Raw genomic sequence first — 13,888 nt, 5'->3', positions numbered from 1 at the left:
CGCGCCTCCGCTAACGCCGCGCCCGCGCCCGCGCCCGCGCCCGCGCCCGCGCCCGCGCCCGCGCCCGCGCCCGCGCCCGCGCCCGCGCCCGCGCCCGCGCCCGCGCCCGCGCCCGCGCCCGCGCCCGCGCCCGCGCCCGCGCCCGCGCCCGCGCCCGCGCCGGTGGACCTGCAGCTGTCCGCGCCCGGCGGCCGGCTCTCCCTGCGCTGGCTGTCCCGCCTGCCGCGCTCGCTCGGGCCTCTGGAGTGGACCTTCCGCCTCGGGCTGCTCGGGCCCGCGGCCGCCCAGAGCCGCGCGTTGCCCCGACGGGCTCTGCCCCGCGGCCGGCGCTCCTACCCGGGATTCGTGGCCCGAACCGAGTGTCCCACGGACGGGCCCACCCCGGTCTTCTTAGTAGCTGTCGGCCCGAACAGCTCAGAACCCACTGAGTCCTCCGTGTCCTGTCAGGTATCCGGACCGATGACCTGTAAATTGGACCCCGTGCGGATAAATAGGAACGACGATAAACCGGTGCGACTGACCAGGGACATGGGAGACACCTTCAATGCAACAGTCATCCTCTTCTGTCCAGTCCAAGAGTACTTTCTGCGGATTTGGTATATCTATCCTGTGCCTTATGTAGGGGCCGTGCCTGACTGGACTAAACCTATGCAAAAGCCACCGGTCAAGGTAGATAGAAGTTCAACAGTGTTGACTATACTCCCATATTCTTTCACTTGGGGGGTGTATCTGTTTAATTTCTCGGTAGTTGTCAGAACGCGGGATCCCCGGGTTCCAGGGCAGAAGGACTCAGACAGCATCTATGTCGTCATTTTTAGACGTCCCCTGAATGCTGTTATTTCAGGGCCTTCCAACATCACAAGTAACTTCACAGATGGGGTGACTCTCAATGGAAATACGTCTTCTGATCCAGAGGAAACAGACCCTCTAGAGAAAGAGAGGCTTAAGTTTCTCTGGTACTGTACCACAAACCCAAAAGACTATGATGGACAGAAAATAACAGTGATAAGCAAGGAAGTGTGTCTCCCGGAGCAGGTTGACCTCAAGTGGACATGGGCCTCTGGTCCTATTCTCACCCTTTCTCCAGAAACACTTCAAGGTGGCCGTGTATATTTTTTCAGACTGGTGATCCAGAAGACCGGCAGGTCAGCATTTGCTGATGCAACGCTGCGCGTGCTTCAAGGAGAGCCGGTAGCAAGCATCTCATGTATTGAAAATTGTGACCAGGTTCTGGTTTTATCAGAGAGATTCTCGTTGTCTCTGGATTGCACAGGTTGTACAGCAGGCCGAGATGTCTATCAGTGGTCCATTCTGACGTCTTCAGGTCAGGAGGTGCCATTTGACTGGACGGGGCAAACTTCAACAGGACGGCATGGTGCTTATGTGTCTATAAAAGCTTTTGCTTTCTGGAGTTTCAAGGAAGATAAGTTTTGGATTTCTCTAAATGCAGCAACTTGGAGTGGAGTCACCTTGGTCTTAAGGTATCCTTTCATTATTCACCATGTCCCTATAACCATAGACTGCAAAATTGTTCCAGAAAAAGGAATTTCCTTCATTACTCAGTTTGTTGTTATTTGTACTCATTTCAAGCATAAGAATATTGTTCTTACATATAAAATAATAGTTCCTGAGGTGCATGGTTTTGGTGAAATCAGTTCTGTGAAAGAGAATAACTTTGGATCCATCCTGTATTTGGGGAAGAATTCCACATCGCCCCCTTCCTTTCTCCCTGTTGGTGTGTTGGACAGTCATTATGCCTTGAAAATAATTGCCCAGGCATATAATACCTCTCTGGGAGCTTTTTCCCAGGTGAACTTGTATGCCACTGTGCGGCCTCCCACTGACGTAAAGTCATCAACGACTGTGCTGGAGGAGTTATCCAACTTCACCACGGGACCAAATTCCTCCCTGTCCGCTTTGCTTCAACAGCAGGATTTTCTAAATGCAAGTTATTTAATATACGTAGTAGCTTCTGTCATGAATAGCATGAAAACTGACGCAAGTCTTCAAGCTGACAAAATTAAACTCCGAGAACACCTTTTCAATCAGACACTCATTCTTCCTATAAACACTTTGGTGAATATTAGCCAGGTGGTCATGACTATTACTAAATTAACAGAAAAAACCTCTGAGATCAGCACATCCTCTCAGAAACTGGCCACAGTGAGGACTTGGCAAGCAAGCCAAGCCCTCCAAGATAGTCATCAGAGAGATAAGAGCATTTCTTCTGAGCAAATAGAAAGTGTGTGCACTGGAATATTAACAACCTTGTCTAACATCCTGAAACTGCTGGTTCATTATGAAGTGTTCGAGGAGCCTTTCCACGTGGTTGAATCTCTAGCAGACACGGTACTGGCTGTGAAGGTGCCAGAGAATGAGACCACTGCCTTGAGGACCTCCAACTTTAAAATGCATGTCAAGAAAACCGAAAAGTGGAATGTTACCAAGTTCTTCAGCACCCAGAAGCACTGTCAGAATTGTTTTTATCCCACCCTAAATGTGAACAGCTTTGCTAGTCTGCCTGCCAACGCTCCCATCTCCACGATGTTCTGTGAATTTGCGGATGACCCTTTCCCTTGGCTAAATCATGGGGAAAACATTTTGACCCAGGTGGTTGGATTCCGAATGACAGGAGTCGAGGTCACGGGTGACGTGATTGAGATGCCACCTGATGCAGTGGAAGTGTACCTCATCAGGAAAAACCTGAGCTTTGGAACTTTCAATCTCACGGTGGGACCCAGCTCAGAGCCTTATGCAGTGGATGAGTCATTGGCAAAGACGACAGGGGCGTTCAGCTTTGTTGTGGACAGTGCAGCAGGGAGGGACGTGTTGATCCACATCCTGACAGACGTGTCCGTCTTATTCACGGTGTCTGTGTACGCGGGCCGTGAGATCACACCCAAGTCTTTTATGACCAGCTACTTGGTGCCCCATAAAATCCCTCCAATTGCCAACGAGAGTGACCTGTTTGACCCGGAGTGTCCGGTGAAGGAGACACGGGTGGTCTGCCTCCCCGCGGCCCTGGTGCAGGTCATAGCTCAGCAAACCAATTCCTCTGAGTGCACCATCGCTGTGGTTCTACAGGCACCTCGTTTTGTCCTAAACCCCAATAACAAGTTGGTGAGAATTTCTGTTTTCAGCACTGAATGTTTGGACATGCTTGGGATCCAGAGCGACTGGAGAGAAGACACCTGCGTTGTGGGAGAGAAGACCACTTGGCAAAGAGTGCACTGTATGTGCAAGAACCCATGGCGGGCCAAACGGCAGCTGGATATAATCAAACAGGCCAACCTTCACCTGCGTACCCACTATTTGACCGCCAACGTGATCGTGGTCCCTAACCCTGTGGATTTACGAGTGGAGGCCGTCAAGAACGTCACCCAAAACCCTGTGACTCTCTTCACGGTACTTCTCATTATGTTGTTGTACTTGATCCTTGCGTTCTGGGCCTTGCACAGAGATGAAACGGACCAGTATCTTAGGGAGCATGTGATAGTTCTCCTTGATAACGATCCTTATGATAATGTGTGTTACCTAGTCACTGTTTTTACAGGAAGCCGTTGTGGTTCTGGCACCAGGGCCAATGTCTTTATCCAGCTGCATGGAACCGAAGGTAGCAGCGATGTGCACTGTTTAAGCCATCCACAATTTACAACTCTCTACCGAGGAAGCATCTGCACTTTCCTCCTAGCGACGCAAAAGGACTTGGGCGACATCCATTCCCTCCGCGTGTGGCACAACAATGAGGGCAGGTCCCCTGAATGGTATTTAAGTAGAATCAAAGTGGAGAATCTGTTCACCAGACACATCTGGCTCTTCATGTGCCGAGAATGGCTTTCTATCGAATCCTCTTTGGACCGAACCTTTCAAGTTACCCCCCCAGATAAGCCTCTCAAGAAAATGGACTTTTTCCTCATAGATTTTAGTTACAAGCTGGGGAGAAGCCACTTGTGGTTCTCCGTTTTTTCTGGTGTCATTTCTACACCGTTCAACAGGCTCCAGAGGCTGTCCTGTTGCTTAGCCATGTTGCTGTCCACGCTTCTGTGTAATATTATGTTCTTTAGTCTAGAGAAGGAGATCGAAGCAGAGCCACAAGAGCAGAAGTACCTCAGGCCGATGGTGATCGGATTGGAAAGTGCCTTTATTACCCTCCCTGTGCAACTAGTGATCAAATCTTTGTTCATCTATTCCCAGAGGAGACCTCGGGTGACTCTAAGTGAGGTCACTCCTCGGAAACATCCTTTGCAACGGCCAGCAAGTGAGCACTGGGAAGAACGATTGGGAAACTGGCATGCCTATGAAACTGCCAAGGCAAGCTCCCAGGAGCCTGTGTCTAAGAGACATCGTGCAAAGCCCAAGGCTTCTGTCAACGTCACCTCTAAAAGACAGCCCCCGGCCAAGCAAGCAGAAAGCCAGGGGTCTCCCATCAAAAGCAAGGTCTCCCGAACCCAAAGCAAGGTCTCCAGAGCCCAAAGCAAGGTCTCCAGAGCCCAAAGCAAGGTCTCCAGAGTCCAAAGCAAGGTCTCCAGAGCCCAAAGCAAGGTCACTCAAGCACAAAGCAAATTCTCCCACATCCAAGGAAGAAATATAAACACCAATAGCCGAAATATTGAAGACAATACAAATGTTTCTGATGAGCATCGTCCCCAGCCAGGTTCGAGAGCCCTTAAAGAGAAGACCAGAATAGTCCTGCCCCAATGGTGTGTTTGTGTCGCCTGGCTCTTGGTTTTCCTTACCTGTGCAGTATCCTCCTTCTTCATCATATTTTATGGACTGACTTATGGCCTCGAAAAGTCAACAGCATGGCTGTTTGCATCGTTCTGTGCGTTCACACAGTCAGTCTTCCTAGTGCAGCCATCAAAAGTCATACTCGTGTCCGGCTACAGAACACGGCGGGCCAAGTACTGCAAAAACCTTTCGTGGATCGCCAATAGCCGCTTCACTGAGATCAAGCTGCACAACATTCGGAAGGACCCAGAAGAAATGGACAGACGCCACCGGTATGTTATGGAGCTCCGAAACTCGAGAATGTACCAGCCTCTCACTCAAGACGAAATCACGATATTCAAAAGAAAGAAGAGGATCAAGAGAAGAGCTTTCCTGTTCCTGAGTTACATCCTCACTCACTTCATCTTTCTGGCTCTCTTGCTGAGCCTAGTCGCCGTCCTGCACCCCACTGACAGCTTTTACTATAATCAGTTTATTCGGGACCAGTTCTCTGTGGATCTGGCAGGCGTGGCCAGGCTGGAAGACATCTATCAGTGGCTGAACAGGGTGCTGTTGCCTCTGCTCCACAATGACCCAAATCCCACATTTTTCCCTGACAGCTCCTCTAAAATCCTTGGCCTGCCTCTGATGAGGCAGCTGAGGGCACAACCTGGAGAGATAACATGTCTGCCGGCCAAGAAATTTGTGGAGGGCAGCCTCAAACGAGAGATTCGCTGTCACCCCGAATATGGCATTGACCCAGAAGACACAAAAAACTACTCTGGGTCATGGAATAGAGTTAGTAAGCGGGACACTGACCAGACGGCCGGAGGGTTTACTTACAGGCCTCCAGAGAAGAGGTGGGCGTACTCTTCCTATGGGCTGCTGCACACCTATGGCTCAGGAGGATACGCCTTCTATTTTTTTCCAGCAGAGCAGCAGTTTAATTCCACACTGAGGCTCAGCAAGCTCCAGAAAGGCCACTGGCTGGATGAGAAGACCTGGTCTGTGATAGTGGAACTGACCACCTTCAATCCAGACATCAGTCTCCTCTGCAGCGTCTCGGTCATCTTCGAGGTCTCTCAGTTAGGTGTTGTAAACACGAGCCTGCATGCACACTCCTTCTCGCTCGCTCATTTCAACAGAAAATACTCAGCCGACTCAGCAGAAAACTACCTGTACTTGGCCATCTTCATTTTCTTCCTTGCCTACACTGTTGACGAGGTTTATGTAATCACACAAGAAAGGACTGCCTACGTGCAAAGTGTATATAATTTGCTCAACTTTGCTCTAAAATGCATCTTTACCTTGTGGATCGTGCTCTTTTTCAGGAAGCACTTCTTGGCCATCGGTGTAGTTCGGGCTTACCTGTCAAATCCCGAGGATTTCATTCCCTTTCACGCAGTGGCTCAAGTGGATTACACCATGAGGGTGATTCTGGGTTTCCTGGTGTTTCTGACGATCCTGAAGACGCTCCGGTATTCCAGGGTCTTTTACGATGTGCGTCTGGCTCAGAGGGCCATCCAGATTGCCCTTCCTGGCATCTGCCACATGGCATTGGTGGTGTCCGTGTATTTCTTTGTCTTCATGGCATTCGGGTACTTGGTGTTCGGGCAGCATGAGTGGAACTACAGTGACATGATCCACGCCACCCAGACCATATTTTCCTACTGTGTCTCAGCTTTTAAGAACACGGAATTTTTCAATAACCGGGTTCTCGGGGTCCTCTTCCTCTCATCTTTCTTGCTGGTGATGATATGCATATTGATCAACTTATTTCAGGCAGTGATTCTGTCTGCCTACGAGGAAATGAAGCAGCCCGTGTATGAGGAGCCCTCAGAAGAGGCGGAAGCCATGACTTATCTGTGTCACCGGCTGAGATCTGCTTTTTGCTGCCTGTGCTTCAAACCCAGGGCAGAAGACGAGCCCAGGTTCTTCATCAATATGGTGTATGGGCAGCCAGAGAAGAAGAGCCGCCGCTACCTGGGGCTGAAGACCAGAAACATCAATGGGAAGAAAATGGTTTACCTTGTCGTGTGATCCATGGCAGTGTCGAGGCCCACAGGCAGGTTTCTCCAAAGGCTCAGTTTCTGGGTCGAGGGGCGTTTCGCGGCTCAGTGTGTTTCCCACCCGTATTGTTCACAGTGCACCCCGCGTCTGGACGCGTCTGCAGTGGGGGCCTCCAGGCTTGGGACTTGAAAGGAGGGTCAAGGGCAGTGTGGCCTCTGCGGAGAGAGGAAGGCGACCAACTTTCTTCGAAGTTGCTGTCTTTGGCACCAACTGAAGTTTAGAGGGTTAGAGACCTAGATTTGGGAGACGGAGCTGAAAGGGCCCCCAAGCTCATCTCAGCTTGTCAGAAGCAGCAGGTGAATGCTCCTGCTGTCCCGGTCCCTCTTCCCCCGAGGCTGGGAGGCCAGGGCTAGTGGTTGAGGGCAGAGCTCAGGTCGCTCGGCCCTGCTGGCCCTTCCCTTTGCTGATGGGGCTGCAGAGCCTCCCCGCCTCCTTACTCCCACGACACACACTCCAGCTGGGCAGGGCTGGAGGGGCCTCGTGAGGGGTCCCAGGAGTGGCCCTTGTGCCTGGAAATGGAGGGATGTGGACCAGGGCACAGTAGTCTGAAGCTTCCCATCTGCTTTTAAGGCCACTGCAAGTTATGGATGTAACGTGTTTCTGGCCACGAGACATGACTTTTGTTAAACAAGAAGGGGTGTGTGTGTGTGTGTGTGTGTGTGTGCGTGTGCGTGCTGTCAAGTTCACACTGAAAGGTAGTAAATGTTCTATGCAGTGAGTGTAACCATATATATCTCTCTCTCTCCAGGATTTGGGCTTTGTTTATTGATGGCCTGGTGGGTTGTTTAGAACACATTGTTTAAGAAAATTGGTTAACAGCTCCTGTATTTTCAACCCAAAGCACTTTCCTTTATGTTAATGTCCTGCTAGGCTTCATCAGAATTAAAACGTATTCTATGAGGCCTGCAGTGATTTCTGTGAGAGGGGCAGGTACACAGTGGCATCTGCTGTCAAAAGACAGTGCCAGCAAAGGGGAACAAACCGCAGGTGGTGACTGCTTTGACCCAAGTGTTGATCGCTCGCTTGGCGCCCTGATGGTGCTCACTCAGCTGCACCGCATGGCCGTGGCACTCCGCACCTTGGCAGCTATGGGCACGTGTACACGTAGAGGCCTTCCCTCCCTTCGTCCCTGGGGTCAGGGTGGTCTTCCTGCCAATTAGACAGTAGTCTTTCTGACTCACCCAAGACCACCCAAACTGTCATGATCAAGTGCTCAGTTCTGTGTTTTCTAACTTCCCTGGTGGGAATTCACGGGTGTGGCTAGGTTCTCGTCGGCTGGTTCTGGGTGAAGTGCGTGTCCTGCGTAGCACTTCTCATTATCACCCAACTGCCACTCCTACTTCTTTAGAACCATGGCCTTGCCCAGTAACCGTGTGGGCTGGTGCTGGGGTCAGAATGTCCAGCTCTTGAGAACCCATGGACTATAGCCTGCCAGCCTCCTCTGTCCCTGGGATTCTTGAGATAAGAATGCTGGAGTGGGTTGTCATTTACTTATCCAGGGGATCTACCCGACCCAGGGATTGAACCTGGGCCTCTAGAACTGCAGGCAGATACTTTACAGCTGAACCATCTAGGAAGCCATCAGGAAAACAAGTGTGAAAGAAGAGAGAAGGCCCCCATATCACCCCTTCCTGCTCCTGGCAGTTGTGACTCTCATTTCAGTCACCCTCTGACTGCCTGAACCATCCTGCCACCCACAGGTGCCCACACAGATGGCACCCAGCAGGAGGGCCCAATGCCAAGGTGTCCAGGGGACCTTCCTGCAGCTGGCCCCCTGGGAAGTGACACCTGGTCCCCCAGCACAGAGCCAAGAGTACCATGAAGTCCCTGTGTCCCCCCCCCAAAGCTCTGACTTGGGACTGCATCACAGACCCTGTCACCTCCTGTCAAGTCCCGCCTCTATTTGTGAGCCCAAAGGTCTGCAGAGACCCATGTGCCCTGTGGCCCCAGGAGGGCACCGCTGCCCCCTGGGGACAGGGAGGGTGCTGGGAGCCCTCCAGGGCAACATCTGGGGGAAGAGCCCTGCTGGGAGCTGGGCAGCAGGTCTGTCCAGGCAGCACGGATGGTGCTCAGGCAGCCTGGGGAAGCCTGGCACTGCCGTCTGTGGGCTGGGCGGCCTTGGCCTTGGCCTCCCAGAGCCTGGCTGCCCTCCTCTGAGTGATGAAGGGCTCAATGCCTCAGGGCATGCATCCAGCAGATGGACTGGGCACATCCAAGTGAGGGCCACCCTGAGCCAGGCCCAGGAGCGGCCTTCACTCCCGGGTACATGGTGGTCCCTCCCTGGGCCTCAGTCTTTACTCCTGGGAGGGGATGCGCTGGAGGAGGGCCCTCTGAGTCAGAGAAGCCGAGGCCCTGGGGCCTGCAAGCCAGGCTGTCCAGGGTGAGTCCAGGGTAGCGGCCAGCCAATGAGCCCCAGCACAGAGGGAGGGGCCCGGCCTGCGGGAAGCACTTGGCAGCCCACCCAGCTCTGTGCCCTTGGCTGCGGCTCCCTCTGGTGGACGTGGTACACAAGAGAAGGCCTGGCCAGCAGGCCCCAATGCCAGGTCAGGGAGCCAGCCTGCTGAAATAAAACTTCTATTGTATATAAGAAGCTAAACTTCTTAGGACGATCTGTGGTCTCTGAGCGGCCAGGACACGCCCCATATTTCTTGGGGCCTGGCTGCCCCGGAGAGTCCACCTGTCCCTTCCGTGTACCCAGGGCCCGCACTCATCTCTTGGGGACCTCGCCCCCTCTGGTCCCCAGGAAGGTCGGATGGCGCTGCCAGCCGCGCTCCAGGCAACCCCGGGGATGCGGGTCGGCGGGCGCTCTGCCCAGGACGGCCTCCGGGTACCTGACAGTCGCGCAGCGGTGTGGGGGCCGCCATGGTGCACGCGTGTGCGCATCCGTGGTGGGGGCCTCTGTGCTTCGCCGCGACCTTCCGCGTGGGGGCGGGGTGTCGAGCCTCGGGGGCGGGGCGGTCCCCGCCCACTACTTGCTTCCGACACACCCACCGCGCCAGGAGGGTTACCCTACAGGCCCGGGAAACCCAGGGCCACCCCAGGCTGGCGACTTTAGTGTGAGCCCCCACCTACCCGATCAGACAGGAGCCAGGGGCAGCAGGGGCAGAGGGCGGGCTTGCGGGTTTGGTGGGACGAGTGAGTCCCTCTCCATGGGGACCCTCTGAGAGATGACTGCAGAGTCCCCTGGGAGGCAGAGGAGCCCTGGGGCAGCGGTCCCTTTGGACAAGTGGGACCAGGGGCCGTACTGTAAGGGCCCCAAGCCTGGGTGCCTCTGTCCTGGGTGTGGCCTGGACAGTTGCACAGGGCCTCACACTTAGAAGGACCCCGTGCTCGCTTTAAAGCTCTGCTGTGGTCATCTCGACACTCGTGACCATCTTTGAACAAGGTGCCTACATTTTGGTTTTGCACAGGGCCCTGAAAATCACGCAGTCGGTCCTCTGACAGCCCACGCATCAGCACGTGCATCTTCTCTGAATTCCCCACAGCTCACCACCTCCACGGCCACTAACCCCAAACTGAGACAGGACCAGCTCACTCACGTACCCAGTGTTCTTGCAGCAGGCAGGCCTGTGCCTTTGGTTTCCCTGCACCCCGCCTAAGAGGCCCCCATCCTTTCAATCCTGTCCACCTACAATCTATCTCCCTCACAGCAGGACGATGCTTCCAACCTGGAAATCAGATCAGGCCCTTCCCTGCTCAAAACCCTCAAACACTCCCCAACCCACCTGAGATAAAATCCAAACACAGGGCCACGGTCTCGGAGGCCCAGCTTACTCTGGTCACTGGCCTCTCTCCAATGACAGCTTCTGCCACTTCCTCTCCTCTCTGCTCCCTCAAGCCCCACTGCTAACCTCCTCTCTCCTTCCTGCCTCCCTGCATCTGTGCTTACAGCCCCCTGTCCTAGTCATGTCCTTCCCTAGCTCGTTGTGAGGCATGCTCCCTCATTTCATGCTGAACTGCTGGCTCAGAGGGCACCTCCTCGAAGAGGCCTTTCTTGATTCCCCATCTCACTGTCATTCCCATCTCTGTACCTGCCTTATTTGTCTTCATATCACTTATCACAGTAAAATCCCACATGGTATGTTATGCTTGGATTAATTTTAATTGTCTTTTACCCCCATTATAATGGAAGTTGTATGGGGGCTAAGCCTAGGGCTGTAGCCTAGGAAAATGCTGGGTATAGTGTAGCTGCTTGTGAACCTTGTATGAAATAACTATAGTTAAATGAATTAAGGGAGAATGAAAAGGGAAAAAAATCAGATATAAATAGGAACAATCAGGGATAATAAGAAAATGAAAAATTATGTGACAGATCTAAGTCCACACATATCAATCATTACGTGATCTGGTTCAAGATGGCAGAGAAGAAGGATGCGGGCTCATCTCCTCCTGCAAAAGCACCGAAACTGCAACTAGCTGTTGAAAAAACAGCAACAGAAGGATGCTGGAACCCACCAAAAAAAGATACCCTATGTCCAAAGACAAAGAAGGAACTGCAGTGATATGGTAGGAGGGGCGCAATCAACATAAAACCAAATCCCGTACCCACTGGGCGGGTGACCCACAGACTGGAAGACAATAATCCCGAAGAAGTTCTCACACTGTTGTGAAGGATTTGAACTCCATGTCAGGCTTGCCAGCCTCGGCATCTGATAAAGGGACAGGGAATCCCCAGGGAATCTGGCCTTGAGGGCCAGCGAGATTTGATTATAGGACTTCCAGAAGGCTGGGGGAAACAGAGACTCCAGTCTTGGGGGACACAAGCAACATTTCGCCTGCACCCAAACCCAGATGAGGAGAGCAGTGACCCCACAGGAGACTGAACCAAAACTACCTGCTTGTGCTGGGGGCCTCCTGGAGGCGTGGGTCAGCAGGGCCACCACAGGGCCGAGGGCACTGGAAAAGTCCCCGCTGGCGTAAACCCTCTTGGGATTCACTATTAGCCTACCACAGAGCTTGTAGTGCCGAAGTGGCTGCAAGAGAGGCCCCGCGTCCAAAGGCAGAGGAGAAGCCCCAGCAAGATGGTAGGAGGGGTGGATTCACGCTCAGAATCAAGCCCCATACCCACCAGAGACGCTCAGAGGGCTCAAAAAGGCCTTGTGCACAGCAGGACCCACAGAGACTGAGTCAGACCTGCCTTTGAGTGTCTCCTGGGGAGGTGCAGGTCAGCAGTGGCCGGCCGCAGGGGCAGGGGCTCTGGGTGCAGCAGACCTGGGGATGGCATAAGCCCTCTTGGAGGAGGTCGACATTAACCCCACCATAGAGCTGCCAGAACTCACACAGGACTGGGCAGACAGACTCTTGGAGGGCACAAGCAGAACCTTGTGCACCAGGACCCAGGAGGAAGGAGCAGTGACCCAAAGAGACTGACCCAGACTTGCACGTGAGGGTCCAGGCATCTCTGGCAGAGGCGTGGGTCAGCGGTGGCCTGCTGCAGGGTCGGGGGCACTGAGTGTGGCAGTGCCTGCATGGGATCTTTTGAAGGAGGTCGCCATTATCTTCATTAAAGAAAGAAAGAAAGTGAAGTCACTCAGTCGTGTCCGACTCTTTGTGACCCCATGAACTGCAGCCCGCCAGGCTCCTCTATCCATGGGATTTTCCAGGCAAGAGTACTGGAGTGGGTTGCCATTTCCTTCTCCAGGGGATCTTCCCGACCCAGGGATCGAACCCGGGTCTCCCACATTGTAGGCAGATGCTTTTACCATCTGAGCCACCAGGGAAGTACCTCCACCATAGTTTGGGCCCAGGTAAATAACAGGGAGGGTACACAACTCCACCCATCAACAGAAAACTTGATTAAAGATTTACTGAGGATGGCCTGGTGGGGACTCTTTGTGACTCTGGTGGGGACTCTTCTTTGCTGAGACTGACATCCTGACCACTTGGGGTACTCAGGGGCCAGCTTGCCTGCCAATGGACCAGACCCAGCAGCTGCAACTGGGACCCTTTTGTCCCTGGTCTCCTCCTGACATGGACAACTGGCCAGAGTGCACCGACCGGTAAGGAACAAGAGACTTTATTGACCTCTCTCCCCTTCCCTCTCTCTTTCCTCAACCCTTCCTTCTCCTTAATGGCTCGGAGGAGCTACACTGCGTCCAAGGTCAGAGGCAGCGGTGGAGAGTGCCAGGCTTCGACAGCGCAGGAGCAGCTGAGAGGAGCTACCCCATGTCCAAGAAGCGGTGGCTGTACGGGCGCAGGAGGGCCGAGAGGAGCTACTCCACGTTCAAGGTCAGGAGGGGTGGTGGTGAGGAGATACCCCTCGTACAAGGCAAGGAGCAGCGGCTGTGCTTTGCTGGAGCAGCTGTGAAAAGATACCCCACGTCCAAGGTAAGAGAAACCCAAGTAAGATGGTAGATGTTGCAAGAGGGCATCAGAGGGCAGACACACTGAAACCATAATCTCAGAAAACTAATAAATCTAATCACATGGACCACAGCCTTGTCTAACTCAATGAAACTAAGCCATGCCCTGTGGGGCCACCCAAGATGGGAGGGTCATGGTGGAGAGGTCTGACAGAATGTGGTCCACTGGAGCAGACAATGGCAAACCACTTCAGCATTCTTGCCTTGAGAACCCCATGAACAGTATCAAAAGGCAAAATGATAGGATACTGAAAGGGGAACTCCTCAGGTTGGTAGGTGCCCAATATGCTACTGGAGATCAGTGGAGAAATAACTCCAGAAAGAATAAAGGGATGGAGCCAAAGTAAAAATAATACCCAGTGGTGGATGTGACTGGTGATAGAAGCAAGATCCGATGCTGTAAAGAGCAATATTGCATAGGAACCTGGAATGTCAGGTCCATGAATCAAGGCAAATTGGAAGTGGTCAAACAGGAGATGGCAAGAGTGAATGTCGACATTCTAGGAATCAGCAAACTAAAATGGACTGGAATGGGTGAATTTAACTCAGAATACCATTATATCTACTACTGCAGGCAGGAATCTCTTAGAAGAAATGGAGCAGCCATCATGGTCAACAAAAGAGTCCGAAATGCAGTACTTGGATGCAGTCTCAAAAATGACAGAATGATCTCTGTTCATCTCCAAGGCAAACCATTCAATATGACGGTAATCCAAGTTTATGCCCCAACCAGTAACTCTGAAGAAGCT

At 53.0% G+C, this 13,888-nt stretch overlaps 1 protein-coding gene across 1 annotated transcript; it reads left to right on the top strand.

Moving 5' to 3' along the window:
- The first annotated feature begins 150 nt into the window (after positions 1-150).
- LOC138437982 (polycystin family receptor for egg jelly-like) lies at positions 151-9,367 on the top strand. The gene has a single exon (XM_069586179.1). It carries the CDS (start codon positions 460-462, stop codon positions 6,745-6,747), a length of 6,288 nt encoding a protein of 2,095 aa, XP_069442280.1. The 5' UTR covers positions 151-459; the 3' UTR covers positions 6,748-9,367.
- The last annotated feature ends 4,521 nt before the right edge of the window (positions 9,368-13,888 follow it).

Source organism: Ovis canadensis, chromosome 3 (assembly GCF_042477335.2).
Source record: "Ovis canadensis isolate MfBH-ARS-UI-01 breed Bighorn chromosome 3, ARS-UI_OviCan_v2, whole genome shotgun sequence".
NCBI classification, from domain to species: Eukaryota; Metazoa; Chordata; class Mammalia; order Artiodactyla; family Bovidae; genus Ovis; species Ovis canadensis.
The sequence above is the reverse complement of the archived record's forward strand: the minus strand, read 5'-3'. Positions and strand labels throughout refer to the sequence as shown.